Source organism: Podarcis raffonei, chromosome 2 (genome assembly GCF_027172205.1).
Source record: "Podarcis raffonei isolate rPodRaf1 chromosome 2, rPodRaf1.pri, whole genome shotgun sequence".
NCBI classification, from domain to species: Eukaryota; Metazoa; Chordata; class Lepidosauria; order Squamata; family Lacertidae; genus Podarcis; species Podarcis raffonei.
In genome coordinates, this window is record NC_070603.1 from 34337102 (window position 1) to 34357269 (window position 20168).

General features: G+C 45.9%; 1 protein-coding gene and 1 long non-coding RNA gene across 3 annotated transcripts in view; one reads left to right on the top strand and one right to left on the bottom strand.

Annotated features, from left to right (window-relative positions):
- The window catches only part of LOC128407445 (polycystin-1-like), a 63976-nt gene that overhangs the window by 8945 nt on the left and 34863 nt on the right, over positions 1-20168 (top strand). The window contains exons 7-17 of one of the 2 annotated variants that reach the window (XM_053375817.1): positions 2725-2905; positions 5302-5528; positions 6807-6925; positions 7268-7415; positions 9404-9678; positions 10772-11533; positions 12080-12211; positions 12770-12945; positions 14700-14836; positions 15324-18991; positions 19893-20048. In XM_053375817.1, coding sequence (XP_053231792.1) covers positions 2725-2905; positions 5302-5528; positions 6807-6925; positions 7268-7415; positions 9404-9678; positions 10772-11533; positions 12080-12211; positions 12770-12945; positions 14700-14836; positions 15324-18991; positions 19893-20048 — 5981 coding nt within the window. The remainder of the gene's footprint in view (positions 1-2724; positions 2906-5301; positions 5529-6806; positions 6926-7267; positions 7416-9403; positions 9679-10771; positions 11534-12079; positions 12212-12769; positions 12946-14699; positions 14837-15323; positions 18992-19892; positions 20049-20168) is intronic. The other variant, XM_053375818.1, reaches the window with a different exon arrangement.
- Positions 14358-15815, bottom strand: LOC128407448 (uncharacterized). Its single transcript, XR_008328806.1, has 2 exons — positions 15736-15815; positions 14358-14906 (listed from the first exon to the last, which is right to left on the bottom strand). It is a non-coding gene; the product is annotated as an uncharacterized LOC128407448 (long non-coding RNA).

A 20168-nucleotide genomic window follows, 5' to 3' on the forward strand; every position in this document is an offset into this window, starting at 1 on the left:
TGGTCAGGGGTCCCTTTACCTTTACTTTAAGGGAGGAGTTGGAGTTAAGGTGATGTGGAAGACTAAAGCTGGCTTAAAGTGGCTCCACTAAACCTCTGGAATCTCTCAGGATCTGAAGCATGTCTGTGAGAGAAACTGACCTTGCGGGAAGATAGGTTATTGCAAGCGTGATGGGGACACCTGGGCTTCATGTTAGGATATTAGGAAAATGGAAGGAAGAGGTACAAAGCAGCAGAGCAGAGGCTCTAGAGAAAGCAAACTTGTCAGTGTGCAGAAAGCCGAAGGGGAACAGCAGATGTGTAACCAGGGAGACTAGGGGGCAGCTAGAAAAAAGGCATTTTCCACCCTGGGAGAGAGAGAGAGTTGTAGAGCAGCAGAGCCCTTATAAAAAGACCAGAGAGGCGGGAAGCCAGGGAAGCAGCGCGAGGCAGCCAGCAATATCAGCCATTGATCTCAGAAGGCACACAGCACTGTCGGGTCCTTCTGATGCTACGAGTGTGAGAGGGGTCATTCCTAAGGTTGCCATTGTCTCAGCCTGGATGCTGTGATGGTGGACAGAAGGTGAGAAGTCAGCTGCTAACCTCACCTAGAGCTGCAGCATTTCCCCTCTTCCCCACCCCACCCCCAAGATTCTGCTGAGGATGGCATCCCAGGGATTTCGACCATGGTGGCTGTTGTTCCTACTGCTGGGCAAAGGGGACACAGGTAGGCGAAGCAGTGTTTCTACAAAGTGGGAGTTCTGTGTTGGAAAAGCATAGCTGCAGTGGGATGACAAGGCTAGATCTCTTAGCATGTGTCAGTCAATTTTCAGCATGATTTAACCACCCTTCTGTTCACTAGATTAGGATGGTTAGAAAGGGTCGTTTTGGTTAGAAATGGCGCTTTAAAGCAATCACCAACCCATTTTGACTATGGAAAGATGCTCCAGGCAAATTATTCTTAAAGAAAAGAGAAGGATTCATGCAAAACTCATGCATGCATGCTCAAATTCATTCCCGTCAAGAAGCACTAAAAAGAGTGAAGAATCCATCCTTAAAATACACAAGGCATGGTTAATGCAGCTGTTTTGTACACGTTTCAGAGATCATGCTCTAAAGAGCAGAACGGTGAAGCTGATCTTTGTTAGTATTTGTCAGAAGAGGGTGAGGCGATATTATAGTCTGAATGAATTAGCCACAATTAAAAGACATTGTGTGGATGCTCTTTGTAGATGTAAGGAAAGGCTGAGCATCCTTGCCTGTCAGGCCCAAAACTTTGCTTTCTGTGTGCACCTTTAAGAAGCTTCTTTGACATGGTCAGCAGTAACACTGCCATGTTTCTTAACACCCTGGTTAAGGAATTGGGAGTTGGTCATGTGCATGTGTGCTCCATCTACTTCCCAGACTTAACCATGGTTCAGTGTTAGATCAGCATTGATGCTGGTCCCAATTAATAGCACTATTTAGGTTCCCCCTTAGGGAGGGCCTGTAAATTTACTTCAAACCCAGATTTCAAATCTTGTTTAAAACCCACCCAACCATCCAATCCAATATGTTTACCTGAGAGCAGGTCTCATTGAACATAATAGCTCTTATTTCTGAGTGGACACACATAGGCCTACACTGTTAATGCTTCTCCTCTTGAGACAGCTACCCACCGTAGAATACCTGTTTATAAACCACCCTCTTCCCCTTCTTGTTTGGAAAAAGATGGCAGAAACAGAAAGCCAGGCTCCATAGAAACAGTAACAAAGTTTACTGGGCAGCATTTGGGAGGGCTGAAAGACCCAAACAAAGCCCTTCTCTGGACACCTGAATGCCAGCACCTAAAGGAGATCTGTGGGGAGCCTTTAAAAAGTGATTTGTATAGTTGGGAGGATTTATGGGGTCAGCAACGGATCAGACTTTGTTTAGGGTTGTCACGACAACAAGTTTTTTGAGCGGGCTGCCAACTAGCCTCCTGTTGTTGCCAAGATAGTTGGGTTTGTGAGGAAAAGTGTGTGTCCATTATACAAAAACAATTATTAATGAAGGGTTGTAACTTCTTCTTTAAACTTTTCTCTTTTTTAATCCTGCATGCATTCTTAGGGATGGGATATTGGTGCTCAGGCTTGGTGTTGCCAGATCTGCTTTCCGCAGATTATAATTCCAAACATGGGCTCTGTCAAGGGTTCCTTTCATTCTGAAGGACCTCATGATATAGCTTCCGCTGAAGGCTAGCTCAGTTGGTTAGAGTGTGGTGCTGATAACACCAAGGTTGCAGGTTCAATCCCTGTATGAGACAGCAGCATATTCAGCTCGGATTAGATGATCCTCAGGGTCCTTTTCCAACTCTATAATTCTATGAATCTACAAGGGCTGTGTAGGATGGAATTAATTGCTGCTACCAAAATCAAAATGGTGTTTGTAGCAATGGGTCTTAAATCAGAAATGACTAATTTATTTTATTGTTTTCAACAGCTGAGTTGTAACCTACTTTAGCTGTCTTGGGGGCCTAGGTTTGCTATCAATATGGTCTCGCATTAGAAATCTCTATTCCAATACTGTATATAATATTAAAACAAATACCCTTGTCATACTATCTTAGATGTTCTTCACCAATAGAAAGAAAAAGCCCAACTTTTATTTTATTTTTTTAAAAAATGCTTATAGCATTAAAAACACGTGAGGCTTCTGCAATTCAAGACAGCATGTTCTGGTGTTCTCTTAAGCTTGAGCTGTTGTTGTTGTTGTTGCTTTAATTCAGATACTTCCACTTGCCCACAAGGTGGACAAATCAATTTGCAGAACTTGAACTGTTACTGGCTTGGTGAGACAAAGGAGACATGGCAGGATGCCAGGAAGCTCTGCCAGGGGGTGCCTGGAGGAGACCTGGTCGTGGTGAGGTCCCTGGAGGTACAAAGCTACCTCCAGAAATCTTTTTCTAAGTAAGTAACTTTAGCATGTGCCTCATTTGTAAACGTTTCCCAACTCCGTGCATCATAAGGATTTTCTTTCTTTTTTTTAATGCATAGACTACCCTGCCAGGGACATGGGTGGTGCTGTGGGTTAAACCACAGAGCCTAGGACTTGCCGATCAGAAGGTCAGCGGTTCGAATCCCTGCGATGGGGTGAGCTCCTGGTGCTCAGTCCCTGCTCCTGCAACCTAGCAGTTTGAAAGCATGTCAAAGTGCAAGTAGATAAATAGGTACTGCTCCGGCAGGAAGGTAAACGGCGTTTCCGTGCGCTGCTCTGGTTTCGCCAGAAGCGGCATAGTCATGCTGGCCACATGACCCGGAAGCTTTATGCCGGCTCCCTCAGCCAATAAAGCAAGATGAGCGCTGCAACCCCAGAGTCGGTCACGACTGGACCTAATGGTCAGGGGTCCCTTTACCTTTTTTAGACTACCCTGTCCCAGTGACAGAAGGTTTGTTGTATTGTAATATGGCATGCGTGATCCGGGTCTCTGAAATACTTTCTAAAACCATTCACCTGTTGGTTTTTCTTGACATTGGTGTGGTCAGTGGTGCTACTCAGTGGTATGTGTTTGTAATAATGATTTGCATGGCAGCACACCTATGAGCTATCAACGTTTCAGCACACCTGTATCTTAACAGGTGGAGCTTACCTGCTGCACCAAATGCAGCAATGTGATAGGGTAACTGATTATTTTGAAAACTGTATTTAAGCTGACCAAATGCTTTGTATTCTGCTGGGGGACTGTGGAGTGGTGAAAAGGGTGTTTTTGCAGCTGTTTGATTATTTCTTAAAATAAATATAAGCAAAGATATTGCAGGCAAGTTTTTATTCCATTGTCCCAGCTGCTGCGCAAGCTCAGTTGGTCCAGAAGGTCCAACATACCATTGTATATCCATGAGCAGCAGCTGATGCTCAGATTAACTGCCAGGGCTGATGCCAAGTTTTGAGGTAGCCCTGGGCAAGATGGTCTCTGTTCTCCCTCTTGTGCCACCATGGTACCACTCCAGGAAATGAAGATGGTAGCAACTGCAGAAACTGCTTTGCACAGACTGAGCGTGGCTGCCTCCCTCCCCAGTATGTTTACTAGGCCAAGAAATGGACACTGGTACAGACAGGTGGTGGCCAGAGCTGGCCTGAGGGATGAGCATGTTGGGTTGTGCATAAGGAATGAGGACAACTGGATTTAGTTCACATTTAAAGGTGAACCTGCTTAATTCACAACCAGAACACAACCATCCTGTGAAATTCACCCTTCTCCTAATTTTTCAGTGCCATTCTCCAACAATGTTATGTGTACCAAAATGTATTTTATAGTAAAGTGTGCCTATAGATTCAATTATTAGTGAAAGTAACAGGCAAAAATGCAGTATATTACAGAAAATTGCTTGCAAAAATATGTGTATTTCAAAACTGCATACAAAAATGTGTTTATTAACAAAAACATGCACCAATATGCTGAAGAACTTTTGTGAGGGTATTTAAACAACAACGAAAAAATGCAGTACTGTGGAGACCTGAAATTGATTGGAAAAATGAGAAACTGAGAGAACCAAAAGGACAAATTAATCAATCCTGTTTCTGATTCTCTTTACTTGAAGCCGATACACTTGTCTGCTTGCTGATCAAACTGCATTTTGCTTAGCAATGAGCTGTGGTCCAGCTGTTTCCATACAGTTAGTATGAGAGTTATGTAAACCAACCATAGCTTGTTTGTTTAAAATATTCTCAGACTGCCTTAGCATCAAACAAGTCTAGAGCAATCAAGTTAAACAATGAAATGTCAAGCAGCATGACAACGATCAATGGCTTCATCCCAGAGGTTTTCAACCTTTTTGAGTCCATGGCTCCCTTGACCAACTACTTGGAGTCCTCTGGGCAGCCACTGCTGCTACCCCCTGGTCTCTGAGCTGCCCCTCCTGCTCCAAATGAGGTTCCAAATGAGGTTCCTCATCACACTGCCCCACAGGGGCCTGTGACTTGTCTGTACATTCCCAAGAGCAAGGGCTGGCAAACTGGCTGGCTGGGCTCCCTCACCCGCTTGCTTGCTTACTCCGAGGCCGCCTCAGCTCCTGGCAACCAGCACCCCATGGCCAGCACCAGAGGCACCATTTGCCTGCAAAGCTTGTAGCCAGGGCTTCTGCAACAAACAGCTGTACAAGCCTTTGAGAGGCAGAGATGCGAGAGGAGGGAGGGAAGGAAAGAGGGACACAGGCCAGTGTTGCCTGCCCTGACCATCATTCAAGCCACCCTAGGGTGCCACGGCACACTGGTTGAAAACCACTGGCTTCATCCTGTTCTGTCTCCAAATATTGGCCCAGTCCATGGTGTTACCAGAGTTATTGCCTTTCCTTGTCTTTCTTATCAGCAGTGCTGGCACAGTTTGGATTGGATTGCGTGACCTTGGCTCCTCTGGGTCGATGCGCTGGGTTGACGGGGGCCTCGTAGATACATTCCAGAATTGGATGTCCTCAGGCCGACCTGAGGGAGGGAAGGAAATGTGTGTGAAGATGCTTCTAGTGGATTCAAAAGGGTACTGGAGATGTAACCCATGCTCTGAGAAATCACCGTTCATCTGTGAAAAGACAATTGGAGGTACTGGAGGCATTCTAGTTTGTGTTCTGTAATTTTAATGGAGTTTTTTGCAAATGTTTGATGGGGTGGTATTACTGTGTATTTTCATTGTGGGTGTCTATATTGTAATGTCTGTGTAACCAGCTTTTGTACTTTGCAAACAGATTAGAAGCCTGTTTTGATGTGAAGAGGCATATAAATTAAGCAATAAATGCAGAAACAAACATGAATAGGCTGATCTTTATTATTCATCTAATGAGATAACCCCTCTCAAAACAGGAGGATTCATTAGAAGGAAGCTGAGAAAGACAACCAGATAGTTCTGATCTGTTCAGGAAGCTTGGAGCAAAGTTGTAAGGGGCAATCCCACTAGCGTTATAGACTTGGACTTTCAAAATCCTTGTGATGAAATCTCTTTTCAAAGGTCGATAAGAAAACTTTGCAGTCATGGTATGACAGAGTTGGTATCTTGGCAGAGGAAACCAAGGAGCAGAGAATAGGGAAAGATGGGCAGCTTAGGAGACACAGCCCGGAGTATAGAACAGATGTAGGTCGTGTTGAAAACACACTGGGTGAATTTGCTCTAGAGACCGATGGGTCATCTGTGATGGTCTAGAATATTTCCTCCTGCAAGGGGTTGAAAACAAGCCTTCTAGTCCATGGCGCTGTGGGTTAAACCACAGAGCCTAGGACTTGCCGATCAGAAGGTCGGCGGTTCGAATCCCCGTGACGGGGTGAGCTCCCGTTGCTCGGTCCCTGCTCCTGCCAACCTAGCAGTTCAAAAGCACATCAAAGTGCAAGTAGATAAATAGGTACCGCTCCGGCGGGAAGGTAAACAGTGTTTCCGTGCACTGCTCTGGTTCGCCAGAAGTGGCTTAGTCATGTTGGCCACATGACCCGGAAGCTGTATGCCGGCTCCACAACCCCAGAGTCAGCCATGACTGGACCTAATGGTCAGGGGTCCCTTTACCCTTTACCTTTAGTCCATGATGTGGGAAGGATGATGAAATTGAATGCGAGCTCCTGCTGATGAGGAAGTGCTGAATGGTGAAGAAGGTGGGCACAAAAAGGAAATAGGAGAGAGCTGAAAGGAAACGGAAAGCAGGGTCTGCCAAGAGGCCAGCCAAGTCTAGCTACTAACCCTGATCGCTATATTCTGAGCTCTCCACACCGTCTTGGTAAGCAGCAGCAACAGGCAGTGTTGGGAAGCCGGCAGAGCGACACAGCCTCACCCTGCCTCGCTATTGGATGTTATAGGACTGTATTGTCAGTTCCTTTTTATGTGCTCTATGATTACAGCTGTGCTTCCAAGCCCAAACTTATTCCTGACGGGAATGCCAAGGTTTAGCACTATCTATGAAGTGAAGAACGTCAGCACCAGAAAGGCAGCTCCTTTCTTAGGGGGCAGCAAAGTGGAGGTAATGTATTTCCAGGGCCGATTTGTTTTCGTGCGTCAAATATGTCTTCTATTCCACAAGACGTTGCTGAGGGATCTTGAGAAATCTGCTGCTTTTTGACAGTGACCTCAGCATTATACAATCCAACATCTATGTAAGTAGAAAATTGCCCAGAAAGCCCAATATTAGAAGTTCATGGGAAACCCTGATTTCCAAATCTGATGTGTCTCTTGTAGCTTACCTCATATGTAAAAAAAACCAACTGTGGTGCCATTGTTGCTCAGTATGTTCACTGTGGGCCCTAAACCCTCTACCCATCTTAAACTGCCCCCCAGCTACCCTTGACTTGCTTTTGTCTTGCAGCTGATGCTCTTTCCAGGCCTCTGGTTCAGCCACAATGGAACAGTCGCCTCCCTAGACTTTGCTATGCAAGCAACAAATAAGCCAATCCAGGCCCGTTTCCAGATTTTCCGCCCATATTGCAGTCCCAGTCAACATTTGATTCCACCAGGTAAGGGAGAAACCCCTTCTGCTCCCTTCCTTGCAATCCCTTAGGTCAAAGAATAACAGATTCTGTCTTTATTCTTTATAGCAGCTTAATTAAAAAATAAGTTGCCATTTCTCCCTAGCAACATCTTGTTTTCAGCTGAGGAAAATGGCTTTGCTGCAGATTTTTTACAGTTCTCTCCCCCCCCCCGCCATTTGTTAATTCCACCATTTAATTCATTTTTGTAATTGGAATTGCCTTCCAGTCGCACTCATTTCTTCTAAAATGCGGTACTTAAATTACAACCTTTGCATATGCTGATCACAGTAATAAACTTGATAAGAGTGTGTGTGTGGGCCCAAACATTCACCTTGCATCTGTATCTGCGTGGTTTAAAACGATATTGATCTGTTTCTAAGTCATTCTGTACTCTCTCTGCTTCGATCTGTAATTTAGGTTCTGAACTACCCTTTAAAAAAATAAAACTCTGTATTCCCCATCTGCTACCATAGATAATATAAAATGTTATAACTTTCCCCTGTTTTTCACCAAGGTAGATGACATTTACTGGCAGAGTAGTCCCTCCAGAGTGCAGTGAACCTGCCAAATTGCAGAAAGATTGGTCCAGGGGCTTTTTGTGGGGTAAATAAAAGTGATTCACTTTCCCCAATAATGAGGAGGGAGCATGTTTGCCTCTTGCTCTTTCTTTAAAATAGCTAAGATGTGGCCAGGTGTATTCTCCCCTGCACATTTCAAAAAGCTTTGCAGCTTTGCATTGGTCTTTGCTTTACAGGGACTGATTGTTTCCTCTGATATGCTTGACAGCATGAGACCATCTGTAAAGCTGCCTGAGAGCTCTGCCTTTTGTTTTTGTTATGTACTGAGTTGAATAGGATCCAAACTGCAGCAGTCTGATTGGTCCTAGAACAATAGGATCCAAAAGGCAGCAGTCTGATTGGTCCTAGAACAATAGGATTCAGAATGCAGCAGTCTGATTGGTACTAGAACAATGCAGCAGTATGATTGGTTGGCAGGAACTACCCAAACATGCTCCAGATAGAAGTGAATCCACAACCTGATTGGCTTACAGTAGAATTCCGGAATTAGCCAATCATGTGCAGCCCATTGTATAAATAATGTATATAAAGCAGATACTTTGAGGGGACTTTCATTCATTCCTCCTCACCACTATGAGCTGAATAAAGAGCATGAAATCACTTTGCGACTCTGAGTATATTTCAGTTTTAAAGCAGAACAAGATAGGATTTTAAAGAAAACCCTTAAATGAAGTCTTTAACTCTTTTTTTAAAAAAAACTGCTTTAGCAAAAAATACTCAGTCTTCAGTGTGCCACTGGCAAAACTTTGGGCAGCCTCACTTACTGCAAAGTCCATGGACCTGGAGAAACAAAAAATATAGGAAAAATTAGAGCTATAAGGTAAAGAGAAGCTTAGAAAGAACAGAGTGATAGGGCAACATGTGACTTTTGGACATCAACTTGGGAGGGGGAAAGATTTACAAATCATCCCAATTTGCCTTGTTATTTGAGCCCCCGTACGGACGCGGGTGGCACTGTGGGTTAAACCACAGAGCCTAGGACTTGCCGATCAGAAGGTCAGCTGTTTGAATCCCCGCGACGGGAGGGGGGGAGCTCCCGTTGCTCGGTCCCTGCTCCTGCCAACCTAGCAGTTCGAAACCACGTCAAAGTGCATGTAGATAAATAGGTACCGCTCCGGCGGGAAGGTAAACGGCGTTTCCGTGCGCTGCTCTGGTTCTCCAGAAGCGGCTTAGTCATGCTGGCCACATGACCCGGAAGCTGTACGCCGGCTCCCTTGGCCAGTAAAGCGAGATGAGCGCCACAACCCCAGAGTCGGTCACGACTGGACCTAATGGTCAGGGGTCCCTTTACCTTTATGTTACAGAGCTGATGCAGACTCCTAAAATAGAAATGACGTCTGGCTTTTTGGTTTTGTATCTTTTGTGCGATTCAGTGCCCTTTTATTTGTTCCTCAGGGTGCAAACTGCTTCATTCACCTTTTGCCTGCTGTCACTCTGAGCCACTCTGCAATGCCATGGGTGAATGCCCAAGTGGGCAACAGTGGTGCCCTTTGAAGGATCGTTGCCTGAACATCTCCAGCCCTTGCAGCTCATATGCCTTTGAGAACACAACTGCTCACACCCAGCCATTCCCATACCCTCCGCGGTACAAAGGGGCTTCGCCATTCTATTCCATAGCAGCTGATCTTCCTTTATTGCTCTCCCCCAGCAATGAAAACACCCACATTCACGTAAGTGTATTCAGTAGTTGCCTTGGGGTTGTAAACAAGCCTTACCCTTGTCTTTCGTTCAATGTTTCCTCTATGCTTTGAGGTTCTTCACATATCTTGTTTTGCCTTAGGTATACAGGAAGTGGTTCTGCGGTTCCATGTGGGAAACACTTGCTGTGATAGCTCCCAGGTCATGGGACCTTTTCACCTTGGGAGCCTCTTTTTAGCCTGGCCCACCTTGCAATTTCGGCTGCCATGCAAAATGTTTTTGTTCAGATCCGCTTTTACAAATGAGTCATAAGGAGGAGCTACATGGCACCTCTGTTTTCAGTCCGATACGTGCTGCTCAGATTTTGGTGGTCTTTTTAAAATTTTATTTGGTTTTTACAAATTAATGTTTACATTCAAAATCATAGATAAAAACAAATAAACAAGATTCTTCCAAATCTTTAGACTTCCCTCCTCCTCTCCATGGGTTCTTTACTTAACCTTTTCTACTGCACATCATAAGTCACTCCAATTTTTAAAGTTGTCTGTTGTGTCCAAAGTCATTGTTACATTACAAGAGTTATTTTAAACCTGCTAAAGAGTTCAGATGTTTACAGTGGTCTTCCAAATATAATATGATTTGCCCCCATTCTTTGTTGAAATTTTGATCTTCCTGATTTCTGATTTTCCCGGTCATTTTTGCCATTTCTGCATAGTCCAACAGTTTGGTCTGCCATTCCAATCTGGTAGGGATGCTGTCTTCTTTCCAGGCCTACCAGCATCCTGGAGGCTGTTGTTGTGTACATGAACAATCTTTTCTGTTCCTTCTACACCTACAATTCCTAACAAAAAGGCTTCTGGGTTTTTTTTAAAACAGTTTTTTCAATTCATTATATATCATTTCCCAGAATTCTTTTATTACCTTACAGTTCCACCACATATGTTAAAAGGTCAGATTGTGGTAGTCTTGTGGTGTTTTATATGGATTAGCATTATTTGCTGGTACGCTGTTCTGCTTCTCGTGCACAACTGTAGGAAGGAGTTGAATGAAGACCAAGTGTGTGTACTTTAAATGGAGGTTGTCTCCCAATGATTCCGATTAGCTTCAGCTGTCTGTGCGTTTCAGGTTCTCCTGCCAGAAGAAGAGATCTTTGTCCATCCGGGTGACATCATAGGGATACAGCACAGCACTGATAGGGGCTTGTTCCTGCAGTGCCATCCCCACACGGATTCCCCTTGGCGACAGAGTTACATCAGCCTCATGAAGGAGAGCTGGTGGGAAGGAGGTATCCCTGGGCCGCCCAACCCCACCTGGGTGGACAGCATGCTTTGTGACCTACGAGTGACCTTTGCGCAAGCAATGAAGAGCTTGGCAAACCCTCCAATGCTGGCCCAAAGGCTGGAGTCTGGTACCTACACCTTCACCGCCACGGTGAGAAATGCTGTCAGCAGCTCACAGGCCAGCTGCTCAGTGCAAGTGCAGTCAAAAGTCAGTGATTTGCAGCTTATCTACCCCACACCACTCAGCGGGAAGCTCAACATACCCACAAAGCAGGAGATTTTCCTGGTTGTCAAGATCACCTCTGGTTGCAAGGCTATGGCTAACTGGATGTCCCCGGTGGACATGGCTGGGGTGCCGTTTGTGGCCGCTTGCCCAGCAGGGATTGTGCTCCGTGTCCCCTCCTGCTACAGAGAGACCACAGACACCTGGTTCTCCTCGGTGAAGCTTGTCATGGATAAACCAAGAGAGGAGGAGATCTTGGACATCCTTGTTTCCAATGAGGTCAGTGCCCAGAAGTTGTCTGTGAAGATCCAGTCACATGATGCCATTGATGGACTCAGGGTGGTGCCTCCTGGACCATGCCGGATGCTAGTGGATGTGTCACAGGTGGGTTATGATGTTCCTTCCAAAGTTAACTCTTTGTTTTATGTGAGGGATGTCTGGTGTCATGTTTTGAGGATAGTGGTCCAGGGACCTTCTGATGCTCTGGCCATTCCAGTAAAACAAACAGTCCCCAGCAACAACATCTTAACGGGGAAAACTGCAAATGAAAGATGCTTCTTTCTAATGGGTAAGCTACAGAAGAACTGATTGTCATTGTTTTTGGAGTGACCCCAGGGCACGGCTAGCTATTCTTATATGAAAAAAATATATTGTACATAGATGCATACCCTATACTGATTTTTGTGGCTTTGCAGAATTGACAAGGACTGTACCTCTGAACTAGGAAACAATGCAGTCATGATCTTGAATTATTGAAGGGGCAAAGAAATTGGAGTGTTAGGCAGTGCACAGATCCCTCAGTGCCAGGTCACTGAAGTATCCTACCCAGACCCAGACTCATTTACTGCTCCTCAATACTTAGCCCAAAGTTCAACCAGCATAGCCAATATATGGGTTATTCTCATCAAGCAACTTCTTTGCTTTAACCAGGTATTTACTGCTGAGATCAGCCAGGGGTCCTCTGTTTCTTACACCTGGGTGATTGATAACATGGACATGTTTGCCTACAACGGTCAGAGCTACAGTGTCACATTTAAGAGACCTGCTACATATAAGCTAAAGGTGAGAAACCAAAGCCATTCAACAACAACCGCAGCAATAACAGCAACCCCATAGTAGAGCATTGCACACGTGGGCATTTCAAGGAATATAAGTAGTATTTGTACAGCAATTTATATGTGTTATCTCAGTATTTCATACAACAGCCTTATAAGGTAGTCCAGTATATTAGGAGAAATTACATGTCAGAATGTGAAAATTGCATACAAAAATGAATATATGTAATGAAACAGTGTGCACTCTTGCATGGATTGATTTTTTTTTTAAATTACAAACTGATGTAAGCAAACTGAACCAAGACTAGAAAGATGAGGACATGAGGGAAACAAACAAACAAAAAAAGACTGTAACATAACAGAGAGAGTGGCTTGCCTGCAGCTTCTCTGTGAGTTCCTTTGAGCCAGGGACTTCCTGACTCTCTTTTGTCTCTCTCTACAGAAGCAAATGCATAGCTGAGCTGCTATGAGCATTATCAGAAGATGCTTCAGTGACTTATGGGATTTGGGTGGTTTATTTGGTTTGGGATCAAAGGTTTCTTGGTTTTCTCCTCTTTGTTCATAGTTGACAGCAAAGAACCCGGTGAGCTTCAAATCTTTGGAACTGATGCTGATAGCTGAACCCATGAACCCCTTGGCTCACCCTGAATTGCTGGGACTTCCTGGAATTGTGGAAGTCAATGTTCCCCAGACTATGATATTCAGGGTGGAAGTAGACACTGCCGTGGATGTCATGGTGAGGTAAGAAGCAAGGCAAGGAAGTCTGGATAGGTACTTTCAAGTGATTGCCCATCACCAAAATCCAAGTTGCAAGGAACACACAATCTTAGGGAAGAGCTCTCTGGGAACAGCCAGTGTATCTACTCAAGGCCAATTCACACCATCGTTTTCTGCAGAAAAAAACCTCATTTGAGCTGACTTACAAACACTTCTGCTAAATTCATCCCAATTTAGCTTTTAGTATAGAATCGCTAACTCAGTTAGTAGCCACCAACTCAGTCTCATCCTATGCATAGATGCACAAACAGTCTGACCTGGTATCTTCCCCTAAATATATGACAATTCCTAGTACTCCCCCCTTCCCTCTTTTTTGGCACATTTGGTGATGTTCAGGAGGTGTAGTAAACTGCATCTGTGACTTTGCCTGTGAATGAAAGCCACACTGGTTTGGTAGAAAATGAACTATGAGGCATAGAGGATACCCAAGAATCAGCCTGTTGCAGGGCAACAGTCCAGTTCAGATCACTGTAGACCACCACAGGGTACACTAAATGGGGGGTGTTACAGAGGCCAGCAAAGCAAATTGCTTAAAATAATGTAAGCAAGACAAGTCACCTATTTCAGGGGAAGGCAGACAAACAAAAATCAGAATAACCAGTTCAACAGATCTGGAGAAAGCTGCTTTCTGATCAGACTATAAGTCAGAGTCAGAACATGACAGTGCCTAGGAGAATCACTGAACTTAAAATTAAAAAAAGGATAATCTAATTCAACACCCTACTCTCTCAAGGTACCCTGGAGTTACCTGCTCTGCTGGTACCTGTAATGTCCCCACTTTAGTGTACCCCACAAGCAAGTACTACCATGCCAGAGATGGCTTTGGGAAAAGGAATAAATATAGCGAAAAGACATTTGAGGTGTTGAAATAACAAATTGTGCAACCAGGACTTGCAAATTGCTTGACTTCCAGACCTTTGGCAGCGAGCATTGTATCCATCTTGTAGAAAACAGAATTTTTGGCAGGGGCTAAAGGTGGTGATAGGTCATGTGGGAGATGTACCAGAGGGGGTGATGTGATAAGGGGCACAGAAGAAACTCTGGGAAGGAATTTATCATTGCCGTTGCTGAGTCCAGTCCAATCTCAGGCAGAGATAGGGTGAACTTTCTGGGTCTTGTTTTCAGTACTCCAGATCAACAAAACCAACAAAAGAGTCTTGCGGCACCTTGGCGATTAACAAATTTACTATGGATTTATGGGCCAGAATGCCGTTCACCAGCAACAAGTAGTACAATTCCTAACTAACAGGGAATATATGGGTTCCCCTGTGTTGTTTGGCCTGTGGACACAAGTGGATGGGAATGGAGAACACTGAGATCAAAAGGAAGCAAATTGCAAAAAGAATGGAGAGTAATAATCACATCCAATAAAACAGTTAAAGTGGCAATTAGGATAGCTGTGTTGGTGATAACAGAAACTTCCTGGCCTTGGTAAGTTAGCAAACACATATAGTGTGATAAATATCTTGATTCAAGTCACAGATGATAGAACTGAATTCCTGATGAAATGTAATTCAGAGAGTTTCATGCTGGAGTCTCCCTTCAGATTTCCTTTGTTCACAGACAGGCAGGTCAACAGGCATCACTGGTAGAAATTCTGTGCCAAATTGTCACTCTGTGCAGACGCTTTAGGAAACACTGCCGCTCTCATTGTGACCTCTGCCAGTTGCCCGCAGTATATCCAATACATTATTTGTGGTCTGTATTTCTGTTTGCAGGTGGAATTTTGGTGATGGCAGCCCAGAGGCAGAGACCACCCTGGCTCCTCCTTACGATGCTCAGCTGCCACAACCAGATCCACAGACAGAACGAGTTCAAGTGTCAGCAAGGGTGACCCATGCCTTTATTCAGCCAGGTGGGAAAATGGGTTTGATACTAGGAGATAACTTAGGGAGCTCAAGGAGCTTCAAGTCACGCCTTTCTCCCTGAAATGAAGAGGAGGAGAATAGATGGGTGAGAAGATAGCAGCTGAGAGAGCTATGTGGAGAGAGGTTAAAATTGGTGTGGGAAAATAGGTGCCAGGACAGGCTGACTAACCATCAGCAGGTTGAAACCTAGGAAACCAGAAGAGAACAGGTGAGGCAAAAGCATCATAGGAGATTGACACCAAGGCAGGAACACGCATATGGGAAGGGAAGCAAAGCTAATGAGGTGCACTATAAAGTGAGGAAGGAGCTTTCCTGCTGTCTGGCAGCCGCGGGGAACCTGAGGCCCCTGCACCTAAATTGGCTGTCACCTGCCAATCACTTCAATCTACCTCAACAGCTTTTGTGGTTTTTCTAGGGTTAGATTTAAAATTATTACCACTCCTGAGTGATACGTACTCATTGTTATTTCTGTAGGTGACTACACTGTTAGAGCTGAAGCCCTCAACAAGTATGAGCAAGTTCACCAAGTGGCCAGAGTCTGTGCTGTCATTCCCATAACCCTGGTGACCATACTGCCCAGTCCAGCTTCTCCGTTGGTTAAAGAGGTTACTCAGTTTGAGGTCTTGGTTTCTCCTTCCCTCTATGGCATATGGTATTCCTGGAACTTTGGCGATGGGTCACCTGTACAGGAGGGACCAAATTCTACTGTGAGCTATTCCTTTGAAAAGGCTGGGATTTATAATGTGACCCTAAGAGTCAATAACAATCTCAGTGGCATAACATCATGGGCATCAGTGTCTGTCAGGGAAGGAATTATGGGCCTGCACATAGTGTGCAGTGGGCCCAGTGAACTCGGTTCAGTCACAGTTGTCAATGCCACAGTTACCTCTGGCACAGATGTCAGGTGGTCTTTCGACATGGGAGATGGATCCATCTACAGAAATCTGTCACACGGTGTTGTTTCTCACATTTTTGCTGCTGAAGGAAAATACACAATAACAGTGACAGTTCACAGTGCTGCGGCCTATACCGAGGCATCCACCATAGCCAACATTTACAAACTGCGTATTAGCAGCATCCTGGCTCCTAGTTGTCTCTCCAGTGGGGAGCTGACCCGGTTCCAAGCTTTTGTGACAGGGCCAGTTAAAGGGGTTATGTTCTGCTGGGATTTCCAAGATGGCCGCCCTCCCACTGTTCGTCATGGAGACTCCACGGTCCTTCACAGCTACATGGCGGCTGGGAATTACCAGGTGAATCTGACTGTCTATGGCACAATGAGCAGCGCTTCCCGTCAACTAGCCGTTTGTGTAGAGGACAAAATCAGCTCAGTTAAGCTATTGGCTCCAATGTCTGCTATAGCCTTAGAGGAACCGCTTTCCTTCTTGGCTGAAGTAGATCCAGGACCCGACCCTCAGCACCAGTACAGGTACCACTGGGATTTTGGCATCGGTGAAGACCCAGTGCCTTCCAAAACTCCAGAAATCACATTTGTGTACTTGGAGGCTGGGTTGTATATGGTAACTGTGACTGTGTGGAACATGGTCAGCCAACAAAACGCCTCGGTAAATATCACAGCTCAGCAGGCCATTAATACCATCTCCATTCACCATAGTGGTGAAACGGGCATCTTTCTAGCTGTGGGCACTCCCTACGACTTTGTGGCTGAAGTCAGCTGGGACACTACAACCACATTTCAGTGGGACTTTGGAGACGCCTCACCTCATCAGGTGGGTCAAAGAGCCCCCCACACCTATAAGAAAGCAGGAGATTTTACCATCGTGGTGGTGGGTGAGAATCTGGTCAGTCACAGGACAGCGACACTCACCATGACGGTGCTTACTCCAGTCAAGCTGTTGACTCTACATGCTGAGCAACCAGTGAGCGAGGCTGGGCAGGAAGTCACCTTCAGATCTTCTTTAGCTGCAGGGGATCATGTTCGCTATCGCTGGGCTGTTGGTGAAACAACTGGATTCCAAGAGGGAGCGGCCATTTTCACTCACACTTTCCCCACTCTTGGCACCTTTGTGGTGTTTGCCGTAGCTGAGAATGCTGTGAGCATGGAGAAGGCAAACGCCACCGTAGAGGTCCAGGAAAGAGTCCAAGGGGTGCAAATCCACAGTGAACATGTAGTGCAGGACAAGTATGTGGCCGTTGCGGAAGCCTTCTCTCTCTCCAGCGAGGTTGCTCAGGGCTCCAATGTCACCTTCCATTGGGCAGCTTTGAAAGGAAAGCATCCGCTGTTTACTTCTGAAGGACAGTTGTTCTTATTCTGCCCCAATAAAAGTGGGGAGCTCCTGGTGGAGGTGAAGGCTGGGAATGCACTGGGTGAAGTCACCACCAGCCTTACCCTGAAAGTCTTGGAGAGAGTTCATGGTGTGAAGGTTCAATCGGCCGCTGATAATGTTGCAGTAGGAAAGCCAGTGAACCTGAACATTTCTGTGGTGTCGGGAACAGATCTCCTTTATCAGTGGAAAGTGCAGGAGGACGCACAGCTGCTGCTTACCACCACACCTTCCCTTTCGCACATCTATAACACTCTAGGCTCCAAGCTTGTCTTTGTCACAGTCTACAATGCCCTGGGATCCAGCAATGGCTCCACAGAACTCAGAGTGCAGGAACCTGTTTCTGGGGCAAATTTCAGCGTGGCAGGAATCATGCGGCCCTTCCTCCTGAAGTCAGGCACCTCAGTAGAGCTTCTGGGCATGGTGGATGCAGGATCTGACCTTGCATGGGAATGGCAGCTACAGAGGGGGGAAGAGGAGAAGCTGATCCTCTCCCATGGGCAGAACATCTCTCACAGATTTGAGCAGTTTGGAGACTATGGAGTGTTTCTGCGGGTCTGGAATGACATTAGCGAGAGTACAGCTCTGGGTGCCATCTCTGTCCAAGACCCTGTGGCTGGACTGGCTGTGACAGTGGACAAGAGGACAGTGTGCACAGATGACAAGGTTACTTTTACACTGCGTGTGTTGAAGGGCTCGCGAGTGACCTTTGCCCTCTACTTCCCCTCGCTGGGGATTCACATGGATAACCCTGCGGGGATCTTCCACTTTTCTTTTCCAGTGAAAGGCTATCACCAGGTGCTGGCATCTGCTTACAACAATGTTAGTAATCAGACAGATATTATCATGGTGAAGGTCTTAGAGAAGGTGAAGGGGCTGCATCTCTTAGATGATTGCCCGCCCATTCTGGAAGCCAACAAAGAACTTACACTCCGAGCAGCCGTGCAAGCTGGAGAGAACGTTGCTTTCTCCTGGACATTTCGGCTCCCTGGGCTGCCCGACTATAATGTCACAGGCCAGCAGGTGACATATACCCCCTCTGGCAAAGACAATTTAACCATTCTGATTGAGGCCACCAATGCTTTCTGTGCAGACACTCTCTTGGTGGTAAGAACGTTAGAGGTGCCGGTAGTGACTGTTGACCTGTCCAGCAATGGCACCAGGACATTTGTCAATCAAACCGTGACATTTGACGTGATGGCGGTTGGTGGCAGCAACCTTCACATGGAGTGGAATTTTGGGGACTCACCCAAAACCTTCACCAGTGAAGGAGATCAGAGAGTATTTCATAAATATCACCAAGCTGGTGATTTCTTAGTAGAAGTGAGAGTCTACAACAACATCAGTTTTGTCTTGGCCCAGTCAAAAGTAACTGTGCAGCAGCTGCTCTGTGAAAGCCCTACTCTGAAGCTGGTTGAGCCTCTCTCTGTGATCTCCAAATCTTACACCACCTACTTTGAGGCTGATGTGGACTTGAAACAATGCACAGCCTACCGGGCGTTGTATCAGTGGGAGATATTTCGCAGCTGCAACTGTGATACGCTGTCCAAGACCGATGCAGTCTCGTTACCGCATGTAGATGTGCTAACCCCTCGCCTTGTGCTCCCCAAGCTCTCCCTGGACGTTGGTCCTCACTGCCTGCTTTTCACTATCTCTCTGGAGAACACACCCTTGGCCCGGATGGCTTGCAGCAACTTGACTGTGCTTTCCAGCAAGCTAGTTCCAGTCATCCAAGGAGGATCCTGGAGGAGAGGGACAGCCAAAATGGATCTGGTTCTAGATGGAAGCAAGTCATATGACCCTGATGTGGAGAAGGGTGGAAACTCCTCTCTGGCATACCACTGGGACTGTCAACTGGAGGTAAGAAGAGGACCTGGAATGGCAGCAATAAGACACATTGTTTAGACCAGGGTTTCCCAAACTAGGGTCTCCAGCTGTTTTTGAAGTACAATTCCCACCATCCCTGACCCTGCTAGCTAGGGATGATGCGAGTTGTAGTCCAAAAAGTTTGGGAAACCCTGGTGCTGATTAACTAATGAGAAGCATAACCTGAAAATGTGGGTTTACCTTTATATGAAGGCTTTAATACAGGGGTGGTGAAACAGGATCCTGCTGGAGGGCCAAATCCAGAAGCGACTGATTCCCCAGAGGCCACTTTGACAGGTGGGAGGAGTTGCCCACCTGTCAATCACCTACCATCACACGTTGCTTGATGATTCAAACTTTGCAGCCATGGCTTGAATTCAACACTTTGTGAATTTGGTGCCTCTCTATGTCAAATTCTGTCAAATTCAGAAGGCACCAAATTTCCAGCAGCTGGAAATGAAGAAACAACAGTGCACTTGGAGTATGCTCCCAGTTCATTTTGCATTTGGAGCTATGGCTTTACCTGCCTAGCACCTGTTTTATTTCCTTTCCTTTCCTGCCCTTTAAAAGCTGTTATACCAGGAGAGCATTCCTCTTGTCCATTCTCACTTCTTTTGTATGAGAGAGAAGACTGAGCCTCACTTCACAGGGGCCTGCAGAGTGGTCCTAACTTTTGAGTAAGGGTAGGGAAAGGTCCATGGCCCTGGGGCAGAGAACATAAGGCCAGGCTCCGCTCTCACAACTTTCTACTTTAATTGTATGGCAGCTTTCAAAAGTCTGTTGCTTCATAAGATTTTACCAGGGCCCTTACACTCCCCCCTCCAGCCTCAATTTCAGCATCAGAGCAGAAATAGTTAATGCAAAAGGCCCTTAACTGAACTTCTCTCTGCCACAGGCACCTAATGTGTCCACAACTTTATGTGGCTTCCCTGCTATGGCAGGCCTGGACAGAGTGATTGTCCCACACACTGTGCTGAATCCAGGAGCAACTTACCACTTCAACCTTACTGTGAGGAAGCCTGGTAAAGATCCTGCTTGGGTGACACAGACGGTGAGCTTGGCTTTCTTACCTTCTCTAGTCTCACGTGGCCACTCTGACTTCCCCACATATAAATTGACAGACAGACAGACACAGTGAACATGTAGTGCAGGACAAGTATGTGGCAGTCGC